The sequence below is a fragment of the Neoarius graeffei genome, chromosome 23, assembly GCF_027579695.1.
Source record: "Neoarius graeffei isolate fNeoGra1 chromosome 23, fNeoGra1.pri, whole genome shotgun sequence".
In the NCBI taxonomy this organism is placed as follows: domain Eukaryota; kingdom Metazoa; phylum Chordata; class Actinopteri; order Siluriformes; family Ariidae; genus Neoarius; species Neoarius graeffei.
The window spans coordinates 8,258,186-8,275,274 of NC_083591.1; the positions used below are offsets into that span (position 1 = coordinate 8,258,186).

Consider the following 17,089-nt stretch of genomic DNA (forward strand, 5'->3'; position numbering starts at 1 on the left):
TTACAGCTGCAAGTCTCTTGCAGTATGTCTTTATTAGCTTAGCACAACTAGCCACTGGGATTTTTGCCCATTCCTCAAGGCAAAACTGCTTCAGGTTATGCCACAGATTCTCAATTGGATTGAGGTCTGGGTTTTGATTAGGCCATTCCATGACATTTAAATGTTTCCCTTTAAACCGTAGCTTCAGCAGTATGTTGAGGGTCATTGTCCTGCTGGACCGTGAACCTTCATCCCAGTCTCAAACCTCTGGCCGACTCAAACAGGTTTTCCTCCAGAATTGCCCTGTATTTAGTGCCATCCATCTTTCCTTCAGTCCTGACCAGCTTTCCTGTACCTGCAGATGAAAAACATCCCCACAGCATGATGCTGCCACCACCATGCTTCACTGTAGGAATGGTGTTCTCAGGGTTTGTGCCACACATGGCATTTCCCATAATGGCCAAAAAGATCGATTTTAGTCTCATTTGACCAGAGAATCTTCTTCCATGTGTTTGGGGAGTCTGCCACATGCTGTTGGGCAAATTCCAAATGTGTTTTCTTCAGCAATTACTTTTTTCTGGTTACTCTTCCATAAAGCCCCACTATGTGGAGTGTACGGCTTAAAGTGGTCCTATGGACAGATACTCCCATCTCCGCTGTGGCTCTGTGCAGCTCCTTCAGTGTTATCTTTGGTGTCTTTGTTGCATCTCTGATTAATGCCCTCCTTGCCCGGTCTGTGAGTTTTGGTGGGCGGGGCCTTCTCTTGTCAGGTTTGTAGTGGTGCCACATTTTTTCCATTTTGCTATAATGGATTTAATGGTGCTCCCTGGGATATTCAAAGTTCGGGATATTTTTTTTTAATGACCCGACCCTGATCTATACTTCTCCACAACTTTGTCTTTGACCTGTTTGGAGGCTCCTTGGTTCTCATGTTGCTTGCTTAGTAGTGTAGCAGAGTCAGGGTCCTTCCAGAACAGGTTGATTTATACAGACATCATGTGACAGATCATGTGACACTTTGATTGCACACAGGTGGATTTTAATCAACTAATTATGAAGTGAATTGGTTGGACCAGCTCTTATTTAGGGGTTGCATACGGAAGGGGGTGAATACTTATGCACGCTCCAGATTTCTGTTTTTTCATCTTAATTATTGTTTGTGTCACAATAAAACTACAATGTGCACCTTTAAAGCAGTAGGCATGTTGTGTAAATCAAATGGTGCTAACCCTCCAAAAATCCATTTTAATTGCAGCTTGTAATGCAACAAAACAGGACAAACACCAGGGGTATGAATACTTTTGCAAGACACTGTATATATCTAAACATTTGGGGGGCATGCTGTTATAGGAAAATAATCAGTTAGTGAGTGATGTGATGATTATATTTCAATACCATCATATCCTGAAGTGTTTGATTCTTCTTACACCACATCAGTTTGCCAACAATGACAATTTGGCATGTCGTGCTTTTTATCCATTTATAGTTACACACAGTTCATCCCTCTCCTTTATTCTTCCTTCCTGAAAACGTCCATGTGTCCTCATCTCATTATCTCTAGCCGCTTTATCCTGTCCTACAGGGTCGCAGGCGAGCTGGAGCCTATCCCAGCTGACTACGGGCGAAAGGCGGGGTACACCCTGGACAAGTCGCCAGGTCATCACAGGGCTGACACATAGACACAGACAACCATTCACACTCACATTCACACCTACGATCAATTTAGAGTCACCAGTTAACCTAACCTGCATATCTTTGGACTGTGGGGGAAACCGGAGCACCCGGAGGAAACCCACGCAGACATGGGGAGAACATGCAAACTCAGCACAGAAAGGCCCTCGCCGGCCACGGGGCTCGAACCTGGACCTTCTTGCTGTGAAGCGACAGTGCTAATCACCACACGACTTTGCCGCCCGTCCCCGTGTCCTGTTATAGAAAATTAATCAACAACTTCTGATCTGACCAGTCAGATTTGAGAATTCATCAGCGCTGTGGTGTAACAGGAAGTAAAGCACTTTGGCAATCACACTGCATTACTGAAGGAGTATTTTAGGGGATTTGTACTTTAATTCATACTCTTGCTTTCAGACTCAGTTATATTTTCCTAACAGACTTTCTACTTGTTACCAGAGGTGGACAGAAACGAAGTACATTTACTTGAGTACTGTACTTAAGTACACTTTCTGAGTATCTGGACTTTACCCGAGTATTATTTTTTTTTGGGAACATATGACTTTAACTTCACTACATTTGAAAGACAAATATCGTACTTTTCACGCCACTACATTTCTATCAAGGTCCTTGTTACTCGTTACTATGAAGCGGCTTTGAAAGTGGATGATTTTTTCTTTTCTTTTCTTTTCGCAGGTGACACTGAGACAGCCGATCAGTAATCACTAGGGTCACGTCACGTCCATAGACTGTTAAAAATCAAGCTCAATTATTTCTCAGCAGTGTTATTTAATACAATCAGTTGATGGCAGAATGGAAGGAGGCGGTTCTTCTGGGGAACGCACGCACTCATGGCTTTGCCTAGAACCCATGTTTCAGTTTTCTGAAAGGATTAAAGATTTGTTTCGTTTGAAATGTTTGCTTTGTTTGCTGAAAACGAACCACATCACGGCCTACAAAAACTCGCCATCCAACCTGCGGAAGCATATTGAGGTATATAAACGTTTTATTCCAAGAGAAAGCTTGCAACGAAGTTGTCTGTGCTTTTAGAGCTAGCGATAACATTGAAAACGTAGCTATGCAGTCTGGTTAGTCAAATTACTTTCTATGGATTTTCCCACCAAGTTGCCGTAGCCTTGTCCACGGCTAATGCTAACACATAGCTAGTTAACTTGGACACTGTTAGTTAGCATGTAAAAATGGAGTTACGCTAACATGAATAATGTTAACTTATCTGAAGTCCTTTCAGAAATATGTTTTAGCATAATCTTGCCAAATAAACAGAATGTAGAAATCTTTCTTTTCTAGTAGCGTTAGCTACCCAATATGATTTCAAGTTTGAAAAGAGTTTGCTAGCATGTCAGGTGGAGTTTCGCTGGCTAGCTAGCTTAACATTAAACCACCATGATGGCACAGCATGCGTTCATTTTGTGAATTCACATTTCTGTCTTTGGTAACGGCGTTAGGTTTTGTAAGCGTTGTGGCAATAATACAACAATGCGTTGACAGAAAATCATGCGTTCATTTTGTGAATTCACAAAATAATCCAGTAGACTGTGAGTAGTAAAAGAGAGCAACTGGACTTGCTTGAAGATTCTTGAAGACGTTTCACCTCTCATCCGAAAGACTTCTTCAGTTCTGTCTGACTAATAGGGCGTATCAGGTATTTATCCTCTCATGGATGAAAAGCAATCCTAAGCTGTCATTGAGTCATCCTGTTGGTGTGGGTCACTGGGGGCTGGGTGTGAACGGCCTAGAGAGTCGTTGGGGTGATCAATGGATTGTTGGTTCTCTCTGTCCTCCTGTGAGTCACTGAAAACAGTTGGGTTTTGGTGTGCATTCAGTTGTCTGGGAAGTGTGCCAAGGACTGCATTGTAGGTGGCTGATAAATGATGTCTTAGACCACCACCTCTGTTCAGTGATGGCCGTTCCAGGTTGACAAAAATGGCTTCTTTAATTCCTCGCTCATACCAATGATCCTCTCTGGCTAAAATGTGTACGTTGCAATCCTGAAATGAGTGTCCTTTGTTGTTAAAATGAAGATAGACAGCAGAGTCCTGGCCTGAGGAACTGGCTCTCCTGTGTTGAGCCATGCGCCTGTGAAGCGGTTGTTTTGTTTTCCCAATATGTGAGTCACTGCACTGAATTGCATACACTACGTTGTCCTGTTTGTGTCTGGGTATTCTGTCCTTAGGGTGGACCAGTTTCTGCTTCAGGGTGTTACTGGGTCTGAAATGTACCAGAATGTTGTGTTTGGAGAAGATCCTCCTGAGTTTCTCAGATAGACCAGAAATGTAGGGAATGACAATGTTCTTGCATTTGTTCCTGTTATCCTCCTTGTCCATTATGGTATGTTCCTTTTTCTGCTCTTGAAAAAAGCCCAGTTGGGATACCCGCAGTTCTGAAGTGCTTTCTTGATGTGATTCTGCTCCTTCTCTTTTCCCTCTACCGTTGTAGGAATGTTCTGAGCCCTGTGTTGCAAGGTCCTAATGACTCCCAATTTGTGTTCCAGTGGGTGGTGTGAGTCAAAAAGTAGGTCCTGGTCTGTGTGTGTGGGTTTCCAGTAGACCTCGATGCTCAGGCTTCTATCTTGTCTAATGTGTACATCACAATCCAAGAAGGCTAGATTATTCCCACTGACGTCCTCCCGAGTGAAATTGATGTTGATATCCACTGCATTGATGTGCTTAGAGAAGGCTTCCACCTCATGGGTTTTGATTTTAACCCAGGTGTCATCCACATATCTGAACCAGTGGCTGGGAGCAACTCCTGGAAAACTGGTCAAAGCTTTATGTTCCACTTCCTCCATGTATAGATTGGCCACAATAGGAGACACCGGTGAGCCCATGGCGCATCCATGCTTCTGTCTGTAGAAACTTTCATTAAACTGGAAATAAGCGGTGGTTAGGCAGAGGTCAAGCAGGGTGCAAATCTGGTCCGTGGTGAGGTTCGTTCTATCCAGTAAGGTGCTGTCTTGAAAGAGTCATTTTCTAACAGATTCGACTGCTTCTGTGGTGGGAATGAAGGTGAAAAGAGAAGTGACGTCGTAGGAAACCATGGTTTCATCTGAGTCTAGTTTGAGGTCTGCAACTTTAGTAGCAAAATCTTGGGAGTTTTTGACGTGATGTGGCATGTTTCTAACAAGAGGAGCCAGGATGGTGGCTAGGTGTTTGGCAATGTTATAGGTGATAGAGTTTATATTGCTGATGATAGGTCTGAGTGGAGCTCCTTCCTTGTGAATCTTGGGGAGTCCGTATATAAGAGGAACGGCTTCCCCAGGGTACAATCTGTAGTACAGAGATCGGTTGATGGCTTGGTCCTTTTCTAGTTGTTGCAGACAGCTAACAGCTTTCTTTTTGTAACAACTGGTGGGGTCCCGCCTCAAGGTTTCATAGGTGGTTGTGTCGCTGAGGAGACTGGTCATCTTTGAGTGGTAGTCCGCTGTGTTTAGCACCATTGTGCATCTCCCTTTGTCAGCAGGAAGGATGGTGATGTTCTGGTCTCTTTGAAGCAGTGTAAGAGCTCTCCTTTCTTGGCTTGTGAGGTTGGAGGGGGGTGCTTTCGCACTGGACAGAGCAGCTGATATCTTCAGTCTAAGTTGTTCTGCCTCTCCATTGGTCAGATTGTTGTTTCTGATGGCTGACTCTGTGGCTGTGATGAGGTCTACCACTGGTATCCACTCTGGTGAAACTGCAAAGTTAAGTCCCTTGGATAAAACATCTTTCTCTGGTTGGGTGAGTACCCTGTCGGATGTCGTGCAAGTTCTTCACCCATTTCTCTTCTATGTCCGGTTGTGTAGCCTGGTCAGATTTCTTCCTCCAAGTCAGCAGTTCTGTCTTGCTGGAGGTTGTTTCAGAGGCATAGGTTTTGTAAACGCTGTGGCAATAATACAACGATGCGTTGACAGAAAATGTACTTTTAATACTCAAGTATTTTTAAAAGCAAGTACTTCAGTACTTTAACTTAAGTAAAAAATTGACTGGACAACTTTCACTTGTATCGGAGTCACATTTGACCAATGGGATCTGTACTTTGACTGAAGTAATGAAGTTGGGTACTTTGTCCACCTCTGATTGTTACGAATCTATCTATCTATCTATCTATCTATCTATCTATCTATCTATCTATCTATCTATCTATCTATCTATCTATCTATCTATCTATCTATCTATCTATATGCAGAGTGTTTAAAAAAATTTGTTATCATTTCACAATCTAATAACTTTGCCAATTCTTGTTCAATTGACCTAAAATTTTAACAGCATGTGTGGAAACAGGTCAAAATTTTATGTTTAATGTTTTTTGTTTTTATCTTTTTAGGTGTAGAAATGCCATTCACTGGAAAAGAAAAGGCGTTTTGTGTGTTAGAGGACGCTCGAACACAATCGAACAAGACTGTGCAGCGTGCATTTATGAGAGAATTCTCTAAAAATGCACCAACTGCAATGCAGATTTGGACACGACTCAAAAAGTTCAAAGAGGAAGGCTGTCTGTCTGTGCAGGGTGAAAGGATCTCGACGACTGCCAGCATCGAAAGAGACGGTCAGGCGAGCGGGTTTGTGGATACTGAAATTTTGTGAAATAGTTCATGGAATCCACACACCTTGGAATTTCTCATTCAAATTTTGAGGAATAAATTTCATATTGCTCAGCATTAAGGCTGTCCAGTTTCATTTGCCTTGACTATGTCATTTCTGGGATATTTACATCTCAAATAATATCCAGTTTTTTGGAACACCCTGTATATATAAAATAAGCAGCAAAGTTTGTTTGTTTGTCTTGAGCTAACGTCGCCATTTCTCGACGGATTTTCACCAAATTTGGTGAGGATGACCCAGAATTTTGCAGATAAAAACAAAATTCATGTACGGGCCCCAGGGAGGTTCCTGGGGGGCAGAACATCCACCCACCCCCTCCCTCAATGTCTTTTACGTTACATTTATCAACATAAATTCTCGACAGATCTTCACTAAACTTGGCACGTAGGTACAGGAGATAGCAGAATTTGAGAATTTGGCAGAACTCGGAAATTCCATATTTGGGCCCCAGAGGGTCCCCGATGGGCCCCTGGGTGGCAAATGTTTGGATTTTTGTTTGTCTTGGGTTAACATTACCATTTCTTGATGGATCTTCACCAAATTTGACATGGAAGTTTGGGGGCAACCCAGAATTTTGCAAAACCTGGGTAACCTGCTAGTGTGTGTGTGTATGTATATATATATATATATATATATATATATATATATATATATATATATATATATATATATATATATATATCAGGATGACCAACAGCGTTAGCCAATTACTGTGGGTCAACAATATAATGAATAAATAAATAAACAAATAAAGTTAGAAAAAAAGTAAAATAATCTATACTTTGAGTCTGGTTTCCTGTTCAGTAAGGTTCATTTCTGTGCACCTTAACTTTATTTATGAACTACATTTAATTAATTAATTTAAGGCTCTTCATATGTTCTGGTTAATTTAATGAAAAACAAACAAATAACCCCCCGCAGCATTATCCCATAAACCATTCAGCACAGACGAACACATTTAGATTGAATTAATCCCAGATCATAACATTAACCTTTGTACATTTTCATCCAGATTAAGCTGTGACTGTTGAACCTTGTTGAATGAAACATGTCCAGATTTTTGGCTTTTAAATACTCTAGTACATTTAAACGTGAACATTTTTAACTAGTCACGATCCTCATACTTTCACTGAAGTATAATCTACAGTACAGTGCAAAAGTCTTCAAGTAGAGTTTTTTTTTCATCCTCGGTTGGTTCAGCAACATGCTCCGCCATTTTGTTTTTCTCTACTCACGGTATATGAGCTGATATCCTAGTAGTAGAGTAGCCAATCAGAGTGCGCGATTGCTCATATCCAGTGTATGTGGATATAATATAATATAATATAATATAATATAATATAATATAATATAATATAATATAATATAATATAATAAACAGTTCTGTGTAAAAGTCTGAGGCACGTCTAAAGAAATGCTGTAGATCAAAAATGCCTTAAGAATAATGAAATGAAATGTTTCAATATAAAAAAAATACTATAAACAGGAAGCAGTAAACCATAATAAAGGAAATAAAGTCGATATTTGGTTTGAGACAACCCTTTGCTTTATCATGTATCATGTTTTTAGTCTGATTATGTAATATGCTGCTGAGATACAAACTTTTTTTCCCCTGTAACATTTACAACCCCGATTCCAAAAAAGTTGGGACAAAGTACAAATTGTAAATAAAAACAGAATGCAATAACTTACAAATCTCAAAAACTGATATTGTATTCACAATAGAACATAGACAACATATCAAATGTCGAAAGTGAGACATTTTGAAATTTCATGCCAAATATTGGCTCATTTGAAATTTCATGACAGCAACACATCTCAAAAAAGTTGGGACAGGGGCAATAAGAGGCTGGAAAAGTTAAAGTTACAAAAAAGGAACAGCTGGAGGACCAAATTGCAACTCATTAGGTCAATTGGCAATAGGTCATTAACATGACTGGGTATAAAAAGAGCATCTTGGAGTGGCAGCGGCTCTCAGAAGTAAAGATGGGAAGAGGATCACCAATCCCCCTAATTCTGCACCGACAAATAGTGGAGCAATATCAGAAAGGAGTTCGACAGTGTAAAATTGCAAAGAGTTTGAACATATCATCATCTACAGTGCATAATATCATCAAAAGATTCAGAGAATCTGGAAGAATCTCTGTGCGTAAGGGTCAAGGCCGGAAAACCATACTGGGTGCCCGTGATCTTCGGGCCCTTAGACGGCACTGCATCACATACAGGCATGCTTCTGTATTGGAAATCACAAAATGGGCTCAGGAATATTTCCAGAGAACATTATCTGTGAACACAATTCACCGTGCCATCTGCCGTTGCCAGCTAAAACTCTATAGTTCAAAGAAGAAGTCGTATCTAAACATGATCCAGAAGCGCAGACGTCTTCTCTGGGCCAAGGCTCATTTAAAATGGACTGTGGCAAAGTGGAAAACTGTTCTGTGGTCAGACGAATCAAAATTTGAAGTTCTTTATGGAAATCAGGGACGCCGTGTCATTCGGACTAAAGAGGAGAAGGACGACCCGAGTTGTTATCAGCGCTCAGTTCAGAAGCCTGCATCTCTGATGGTATGGGGTTGCATTAGTGCGTGTGGCATGGGCAGCTTACACATCTGGAAAGACACCATCAATGCTGAAAGGTATATCCAGGTTCTAGAGCAACATATGCTCCCATCCAGACGACGTCTCTTTCAGGGAAGACCTTGCATTTTCCAACATGACAATGCCAAACCACATACTGCATCAATTACAGCATCATGGCTGCGTAGAAGAAGGGTCCGGGTACTGAACTGGCCAGCCTGCAGTCCAGATCTTTCACCCATAGAAAACATTTGGCGCATCATAAAACGGAAGCTACGACAAAAAAGACCTAAGACAGTTGAGCAACTAGAATCCTACATTAGACAAGAATGGGTTAACATTCCTATCCCTAAACTTGAGCAACTTGTCTCCTCAGTCCCCAGACGTTTACAGACTGTTGTAAAGAGAAAAGGGGATGTCTCACAGTGGTAAACATGGCCTTGTCCCAACTTTTTTGAGATGTGTTGTTGTCATGAAATTTAAAATCACCTAATTTTTCTCTTTAAATGATACATTTTCTCAGTTTAAACATTTGATATGTCATCTATGTTCTATTCTGAATAAAATATGGAATTTTGAAACTTCCACATCATTGCATTCCATTTTTATTTACAATTTGTACTTTGTTCCAACTTTTTTGGAATCGGGGTTGTAATTTTACACTGGAAACAAACAAACAAACAAACAAACAAACAAACAAACAAATGTTTGGAACTCTGAAATGTTTTTGTACTGGCTCGATAATGTAGAAGAAGACTTTTGCACAGCACTGTAAGTGCTTTTTATCATGTATCATGCCTGAATATAAGGCATAGACATAACAGTCAGAGTGTTTAGAAAAGGGATAATCCTGGATTAGTGTCTACAAGGATCTCCGGAGTGCCAGAGAGCCACTCCTGGGCCCTTAATTACTCAACTATGAGCCTGCATTAAACTCTACTTCACTTGTAGATCAAATAACAGCATGTGCCAAGTGAATAAACACTATATCGTAGTTCCTCTATGTGGCGATGTGATAGTTTTCATAATGCCATCCAAAACAGGTTGAATATTGATATCAGTAATAAGGAAGATAAGAAATACATAATGATACCACAGCTTTGATGAGTTCTTGATTGTAATTGGTCAGAAGCCTTGCATTTTTTGTTTTATTTTTGATAAAATAAACGGTAATAAGAACATTAATGCACTTGTTCGAATACGTTATTGTTTCTCTGGTAACAGCTCATTCATAGAGACTTGTACGGAAGACACTCGACATAATCAAAGACTAATAATAAGAGAACAAATACAATACGTTATTTATCAGCTGGGAGGTCCGTATGGTGAAATACCGTGACCGAGGTCTTGAAAGTACTGAGCGAGGCCCTCTGGGCCGAGGTCAGTATTCAAGGCCGAGGTCACGGTATTTCACCATACGGACCGACCTTAAGCTGGTAAATTATATATTTATTTTTTTCTTTACCAAATTCTAACAGAAAACGAGAGCGCCCGTAAGGGAAAACCGAGCCGAACCGCCATTTTGAATCCTCATTCATGGCTGTAATGCAAATTGCTTCCTCCTCGGTATACAAGTGCACTTCCATGGCAGGAAAAAAAACTACATTTTGCCGCCTATGTAGTCCCCTATTTATACAAAATTGAGTCATTCAGGATTCAGCCATGTTTTTGCTCGGCGTTAGGAACAGTTAGAGGTTTTTAGCTTTCTCCTGAAATGTTGTCTTTTATTTCTTCTTCCTCAGGGTAGTAAAACTCGCTTTCGCTGTGAACTGTCATTATCGCTATCCATGCTGTAAAATTAATGCTATTCTCCTGAGAAATGCTGGCAAAAATGTATAAGATTTTTGATAATTTTATAAATAAATCTTATGGAAAAAGATAAATGTTGACAAAAAATGCTACGTTTGTTGTTGTGAACAAGCGAGTTGCTAGAGGTCCGTAACCGGGGTTTGTATCGTAGGATACGGACCTGCTCGCCAGCCAATCAGAGCACAGGATTTGATGGAAACTGGACCGGGAAAAAAAATAAATGTTATTATTTAACAAAGTACAAATCATAATCACTGATGTGGGTGACTTTTTAAAAAAAAAATCTATTTAACGTTTATGGGAGGAGTCTCAGTTGTAGGTTGTTTGTATCAGTTTCCCACGGGAAAGTTTTCAAGATAGAGGAGTTTATAATTTCTGTTTTTTTTTTTCCTGTGGAATAACAGGCTGTGTTTTGAGTGAGACAGAGATAGAGAGAGAGTGTGTGTGTCTGGTGAGGGAATGACTGTTTATCGCTGCTATAATGTAAGTGAAAACAGAAACTAGCTTGTCTTTTGGATGTTCCAGAACATTAAATCTCTGTTGCCATGGTTAGCACTGTCACCTCACAGCAAAAAGGTTCTGGGTTCGAGCCCAGCAACCAATGGGGGCCTTTCTGTGTAGAGTTTGCATGTTCTCCTCGTGTCTGCGTGGGTTTCCTCTGGGTGCTCCGGTTTCCTCCACAGTCCAAAGACATGTGGTGAGGTTAACATGGAGCAGCCTTGGGCTGAGATTGGGTTGAAGTGCCCTTGAGCAATGCACCTAACCCACAACTGCTCCCTGGGCGCTGTAGCATAGCTGCCCACTGCTCTGGGTATGTGTGTGTTCACTGCTTCAGATGGGTTAAATGCAGAGGTTAAATTTTACTGTGTGCTTAAAGGAGAACTGAAGTCATTTTTAAACTTGCTTTATTTGTATTTATCGTGTTATTTAATTACGTTTTCGGTTGTCGTAACCTTATATCATATTAGGAACTAATTGCAATTAAATATTATACTTATCGGCCTATTCGGTTTTTAGCCATGTTGAATTTAGTTCGTTTGGTCCACGGCAGGCGTCGCTTATCCGCGCGATCTTCACAAGACTTGTGCAAGACTTCGAAACGTGAAGTGTCAGCCAGGTGTCATTTTGAAAACTGTTTTCCAAACGAAGTATTGCACAAAAATGAGTTTAAATGACGATTACTGCTTACTTTTTTCAAACTTTCCTGATCGCTATCAAAACAAACAAAACTTCCGGCTTGATCACATCAGCATTCGAAAGAGTGCGCACGCGTCTTTTGACGACGTTGGCAGATGTTGGTCACTTTGATTTGTGCTGTACGTTTTACTTCCGTCCTACGAAGTCTCGCACAGGTCTCGACGAATCTCGTTTACAGCCGTTGCTTTGACATACGGACTGACATATTACGTAGCATATTTCAAACACTCATAACTTGCTCTAGCAGCGACACAATAGCGATAAAAAATGCATTTGTGTATTTAATAAAATGAGATAAATAGAATTTTGATAATAAAAAATTTGCCTGCAGTTCTTTAAGTCTGTACTTGAGTGTACGTGTGACAAATAAAGGCTTCTTGGCTTGGCTTTTCTTCTTAACCCTTTGATGCAAAACATATGCACACCCCTTCTAATGCACAACATGGGTCAAAAATGGCCTGCATTCATTTTCCAGGTTATTTCATGCTGAGTTTTTCTTTGCTCTATCTTTTGAAATCAGTTTATTTTATGATTGAATATTCCAAGTATTCTTTAAATATCTTGTTTTTAATTACCACAAATCATTAATTTAATTTTTTCTTTCCTACTTTATGAACAAAAATACTTTTTATATTACTACACACGGGTCATCCAAGTGTGATTTAAAATTAAATGTCTTAATACTATAATAATAATTTGTTTCAAGTAATTACTTTAGCAGTGAACGGGGCCAGTTATTTATTTATTTATTAACTATGTAGTTAGCTAAGCCAACTACAATAAAATTAGCTAACGAAAGTAGAATATGTTGACAGCTCGGTAGCTAATAGTAATTACTTGTAACTTTCTGACAAGTAATCTACTCACTCTCAAGGTAACCTAAACATCATCAATTTTTTTCTAAGGTAACGTTCGAACAATTGAAAAACGTTACTTGCGTGTATTAGATGGGCAAAGGGCGCTGTGCTGAGCTGTGAAATGTCCGACACAAGCACAATTCACAGTTCCCACCAAACGCTGGAGTAAATGCATGCGGGTCGGTTCTGACCCATGTGTGTAAACTTGATGTAGAATTACAAAAGCTGTGCTTGTTCATAACTTCAGAAAGGAAAAATACAAATGATGATTTGTGCCAAACAAAAACAAGATATTTACTGCATATTTGGAAAAGTAAATGACAAAATGAATTTATTTCAAAAGTAGATCATAGAAACACTCAGCCAGACATGAAATAACCTGGAAAATGAATGCAGGTCGTTTTTGACCCATTAGAAGGGTAGTGATACAAAAAGGGTTTTTATTCAAAAAGTAAGAAAGGAAAAAATAAAATAAGGATGTATGATGATCAAAAACAAGTTAATTGAGGAATACTTGAACACTGAATGATGGAATTAATTTATTGCAAAGATATAGAAGAGAAAATCTCAGCCGGGTCACTTTTGACCCATGCTTTGCATCAAAGGGTTAAACCGTTAAAATGTGCAGGAGGCTATCAGCACTCGGCTTACGCGTCTTGTGGCATCGCACCCCCCTGGCGTGTATTATATTCATATAACAGCGTGGTCTGTAGTGTATTATTCTTTACATAAGAGCAGCTCTGACTACAGTCCTGGCTCCAAGGTTTATATCAGTGCACTCTTTTTAAATTGTTATCATTTCTCTCGGAACAGTTTACACAGAGACATCGATGGCGGACATGTAAGTTTACCTTCTGGTCAATACGGCCACCCGGGCACAGTTTTTAATCTTCATTTATCACAATTCTTGTTTTTAGTACTATTAATGCACATTCACATGTACAAAGCACATACACAGATACATTTTTATCTGTATATTGTAGAGTCGGCTTGTTCTTGGTATTTTTTTTTAAAATTCTATTCTATGTTGTCTTTTTCTTTTCGCATGTCTGATAACTTGCTGCTGCAACAAAACAGTTTCCCAGCTCGGGATCAATAAAGTAAATCAATCAATAAATCAGTCTATCTATCTATCTATCTATCTATCTATCTATCTATCTATCTATCTATCTATCTATCTATCTATCGAATAATAAACAAATTCATGGATATAAAATGTCAAATCATTGATAAGATGACGCTCTCTGTGAGGAGATATTTATTTCACATTTATGGAAGGAGTCTCCAGTTTCAGCACTTTGTGATCGAGGAACTGATCTTTTCCGATTTCTCTGTGCCGTGTTAAACTGCGCTTTTTTTTTTGCTTGTTTTTTTTTCTTTACCTTCGAGAGAGAAAAATAAGCTGGTGCCGGGATGACTGCTGTAATGCCAAGGATATCAAGAAATAACTAGTCAAACTTAAAGCCTTTCGATTTCATAAATTCGGTGAAATTTAGCTCCTTTTGAAATGTGGTCGTTGTGATACATGTTTATTTCTGTAATATCTCACAAAATATCAGGTCATTCTGTTTTGTGGCTGGGAAGTTATTTAATTTGAGGGGATCGAAGCAAAAAACATGCGTGCAATCGCTCGCTTCGTGCAGTCAAGCAGACAGAGGAAGTCCGTGTGTGTGCGCAAGTTCCATCATTCTGTCGCTATCACACCGAGGTGCTCGCTGAGCGCCGATATTTATTAGTTTGGTCCTGCGTTTCCTTTCCTTCGCATATAACATGACGCCTTTTCTTCTTCTCGCTTTCCGTTACTGTAGTCGGTCTTTCACGTTTCATTCACATCCTCCATTTTTCTCTCCTGTTTCAAATTTGTATCCCACGATGCCTTGCGTGAACGGGGAAAGCCCATTACGTGATGCATGACGTAGTAGCTTGTATTGTGTCATGGTGAAGCAGGAAAAAATAGCGGAGAATTTAGGGCCATGCGGCTTTCAGTCCACTAAAGAAAAATAATTGGGTTTCGGAGGGGAAAATTCTTTTTATGACCTACACTTGAAAAATCTGAAAGGTGGTCTAGCTTTAAATGCAATTATAAAAACACAACATAATTTTTTTTGGGCTTTTTTCACCTTTATTATTGGATAGGACAGTGTAGAGACAGGAAATAGAGACAGGGAGGGATTGGGAAATGACCTCAGGCCGGAATCGAACCCGGGTCCCCAGATTTATGGTATGGCGCCTTATCCACCTGAGCCACGATGCCCCCAAAACACAGCATATTTAAAAAAAAAATACATTGATTAAAATAATGGCAGTTGTTGGCAAATCGTTGTGGTGTAAGAGAAATAAAACACTTCAATCTGGTAGTAGCAGAACTCGGCTTGATCCACACATCTACTGCACATCGCTGATGAGTTTCCCATCATGACACACCCCGTAAGTGTTTTATTCCTTCCATATATAAAGTAATGAAAGTCTTGTGGTTGGCTCTCTACAGTCACATGGGTCAGTATATAGTAATGCCATTGGTGAAGGGTGAAGGGTGAAAGCTGAAAGCAAGAGCGACGTACCTGATGGTATGAAAGCCGCCTGTTGATGGAACTGCATGTTGGTCAGGGCCTGTTGGTACTGGAACATGCCAGTGTTGAACACAGCCGTGGCACCGTTGGTTTTTTCAAGTGCGGGTCTCTTTGGTAATGGAGGCAAAACAGGTGGAATCCCCTGAGGAACAGAACGCGATGGTGGAGACAGAAAAAAAATGGAAGGAGGGAATATTATTATTATTATTAATCTTTGAACAAAATACATACCGAGAATAAAATACACTATTATTAAAATAGTACTACAGTTAATTATGTAAAGCATGAATTGTATTTAACAGCGGAGGCTTTGGAGCGTTCTTTAAATGCGTAAAGCAAATAATAATAATAATAATAATAATAATAATAATAATGTAAACTGCACTGCTAGCTCCGTGATTAAATATGAGCGACGTTAATTGTTCTTCTACTATGCCCTCAAGGAAGACATGCACATTAAAAAAAAACAAAAAAAAACACCAACGTTCATGCAAATTCTGTAGAAAATAATATTCAAATCTAGTTTAAGTCTCTGGATAACATCTAAAAAAAAATAGTTCACACCTTGTTTCGTATCAGTAGAGGTGATGAACTGAGTGCAGCTCAAAAAAATTTCAGCCAACATTATTAATTAGCAGATTGTTGTGATATTAATATTTCCATTTTGTATGTGTGTGTGTGCGTATATATATATATCTATACCGTATATATATATATATATATATATATATATATATATATATATATATATATATATATATAAAGCAGATTCAACCCAATTCACTACAATCGCACAATCAATTAATCACCCCTTCTTGCTTTTTTTAAATGACATTTTAGTTTTTACGTTTTAGTTCATAAAAAACTTTCTACAACAGAGCTACATGCCAAGCTAAAAGGTGAAAGGACATAGTACCAGGTCAAAGGTTGCCTCGAGGGGTCGCTTCAGTGATTTGACAGCCGACTGAGTCTTAATTAGCAGGCAGCGAGCACATGATGGCAATGGGCCAATGGGGGTCAAGCGCATTAACATAAACAGCAAGCAGAGGTGCATCATGGGGCAGCAGTGCAGTTTGGGTAGGTGAGGAAAAAAAAACAAAAAAAAAAGGAAAAAAAAAAAACAAAATCACCAGAATGCAATTTACAACAAATAACAAGACTAAGGCATGCACAGTAATGACAATTAGTTACTGAAAGGACTAAAATGTCATGTGCTAAGGGTTACTGCGCTAAAGAAACATCATAACAGCGAGGCAGTCTGTCTATAAAGCCTTGCATTTACTGACACAAAGAAATGATTTGACTTTCTTTCTGTAAACTGATTAATAGATTAAAAAGTGCTCTGCTGGAGGAAAAAAGATAGAAAGAAAGGAAAAAAAAAACGTAGTCAGGAAATACCGCCAGGTCCAAAAGTCTCAATCTGCGACAGAGACCTTGTGTTATTTCATCGTCACGGATCATCAAGTCAAATGAAAGCTTTATATAGACGTGCTTGTTGATCGTTTTGATAGTAAGAGCTTCCTGTTGGGCTCGTATGATGGACGTTCCGCATAAGGAAGCAGAATTGTGGGAAAATTTAGTTTATAGCTGCTATAATGTAATTGACAAACTTCGTTTCACAGGCATGGCGTTCTAACTACTTATTAACCCCGCTTGCTCGGTCTTTACGGGAAACTATCAGACCTCGGTCCATACCGGTACTGTCAAGACCGAGGTCTGATATTTTCCCGTAAAGACCGAGCCAGTGAGGTTAATAAAGCGTTTGTTACATGCCTTGTTTATCTCTAAGATTAAAATAGACAGCCATTATAATGAAACGTGACGCTGCTTT

General features: G+C 39.5%; 1 protein-coding gene across 8 annotated transcripts in view; it reads right to left on the reverse strand.

The window, feature by feature from the left end:
* Window positions 1-17,089, reverse strand: part of LOC132871503 (muscleblind-like protein 1) — a 298,894-nt gene that overhangs the window by 10,614 nt on the left and 271,191 nt on the right. For 7 of the 8 annotated variants that reach the window (XM_060905710.1, XM_060905703.1, XM_060905704.1 and 4 more), the window contains 2 exons: window positions 16,175-16,228; window positions 15,250-15,400 (listed from right to left, as the gene is read on the reverse strand). In XM_060905710.1, the coding sequence (XP_060761693.1) occupies window positions 15,250-15,400; window positions 16,175-16,228 (205 nt within the window). The remainder of the gene's footprint in view (window positions 1-15,249; window positions 15,401-16,174; window positions 16,229-17,089) is intronic. The other variant, XM_060905707.1, reaches the window with a different exon arrangement.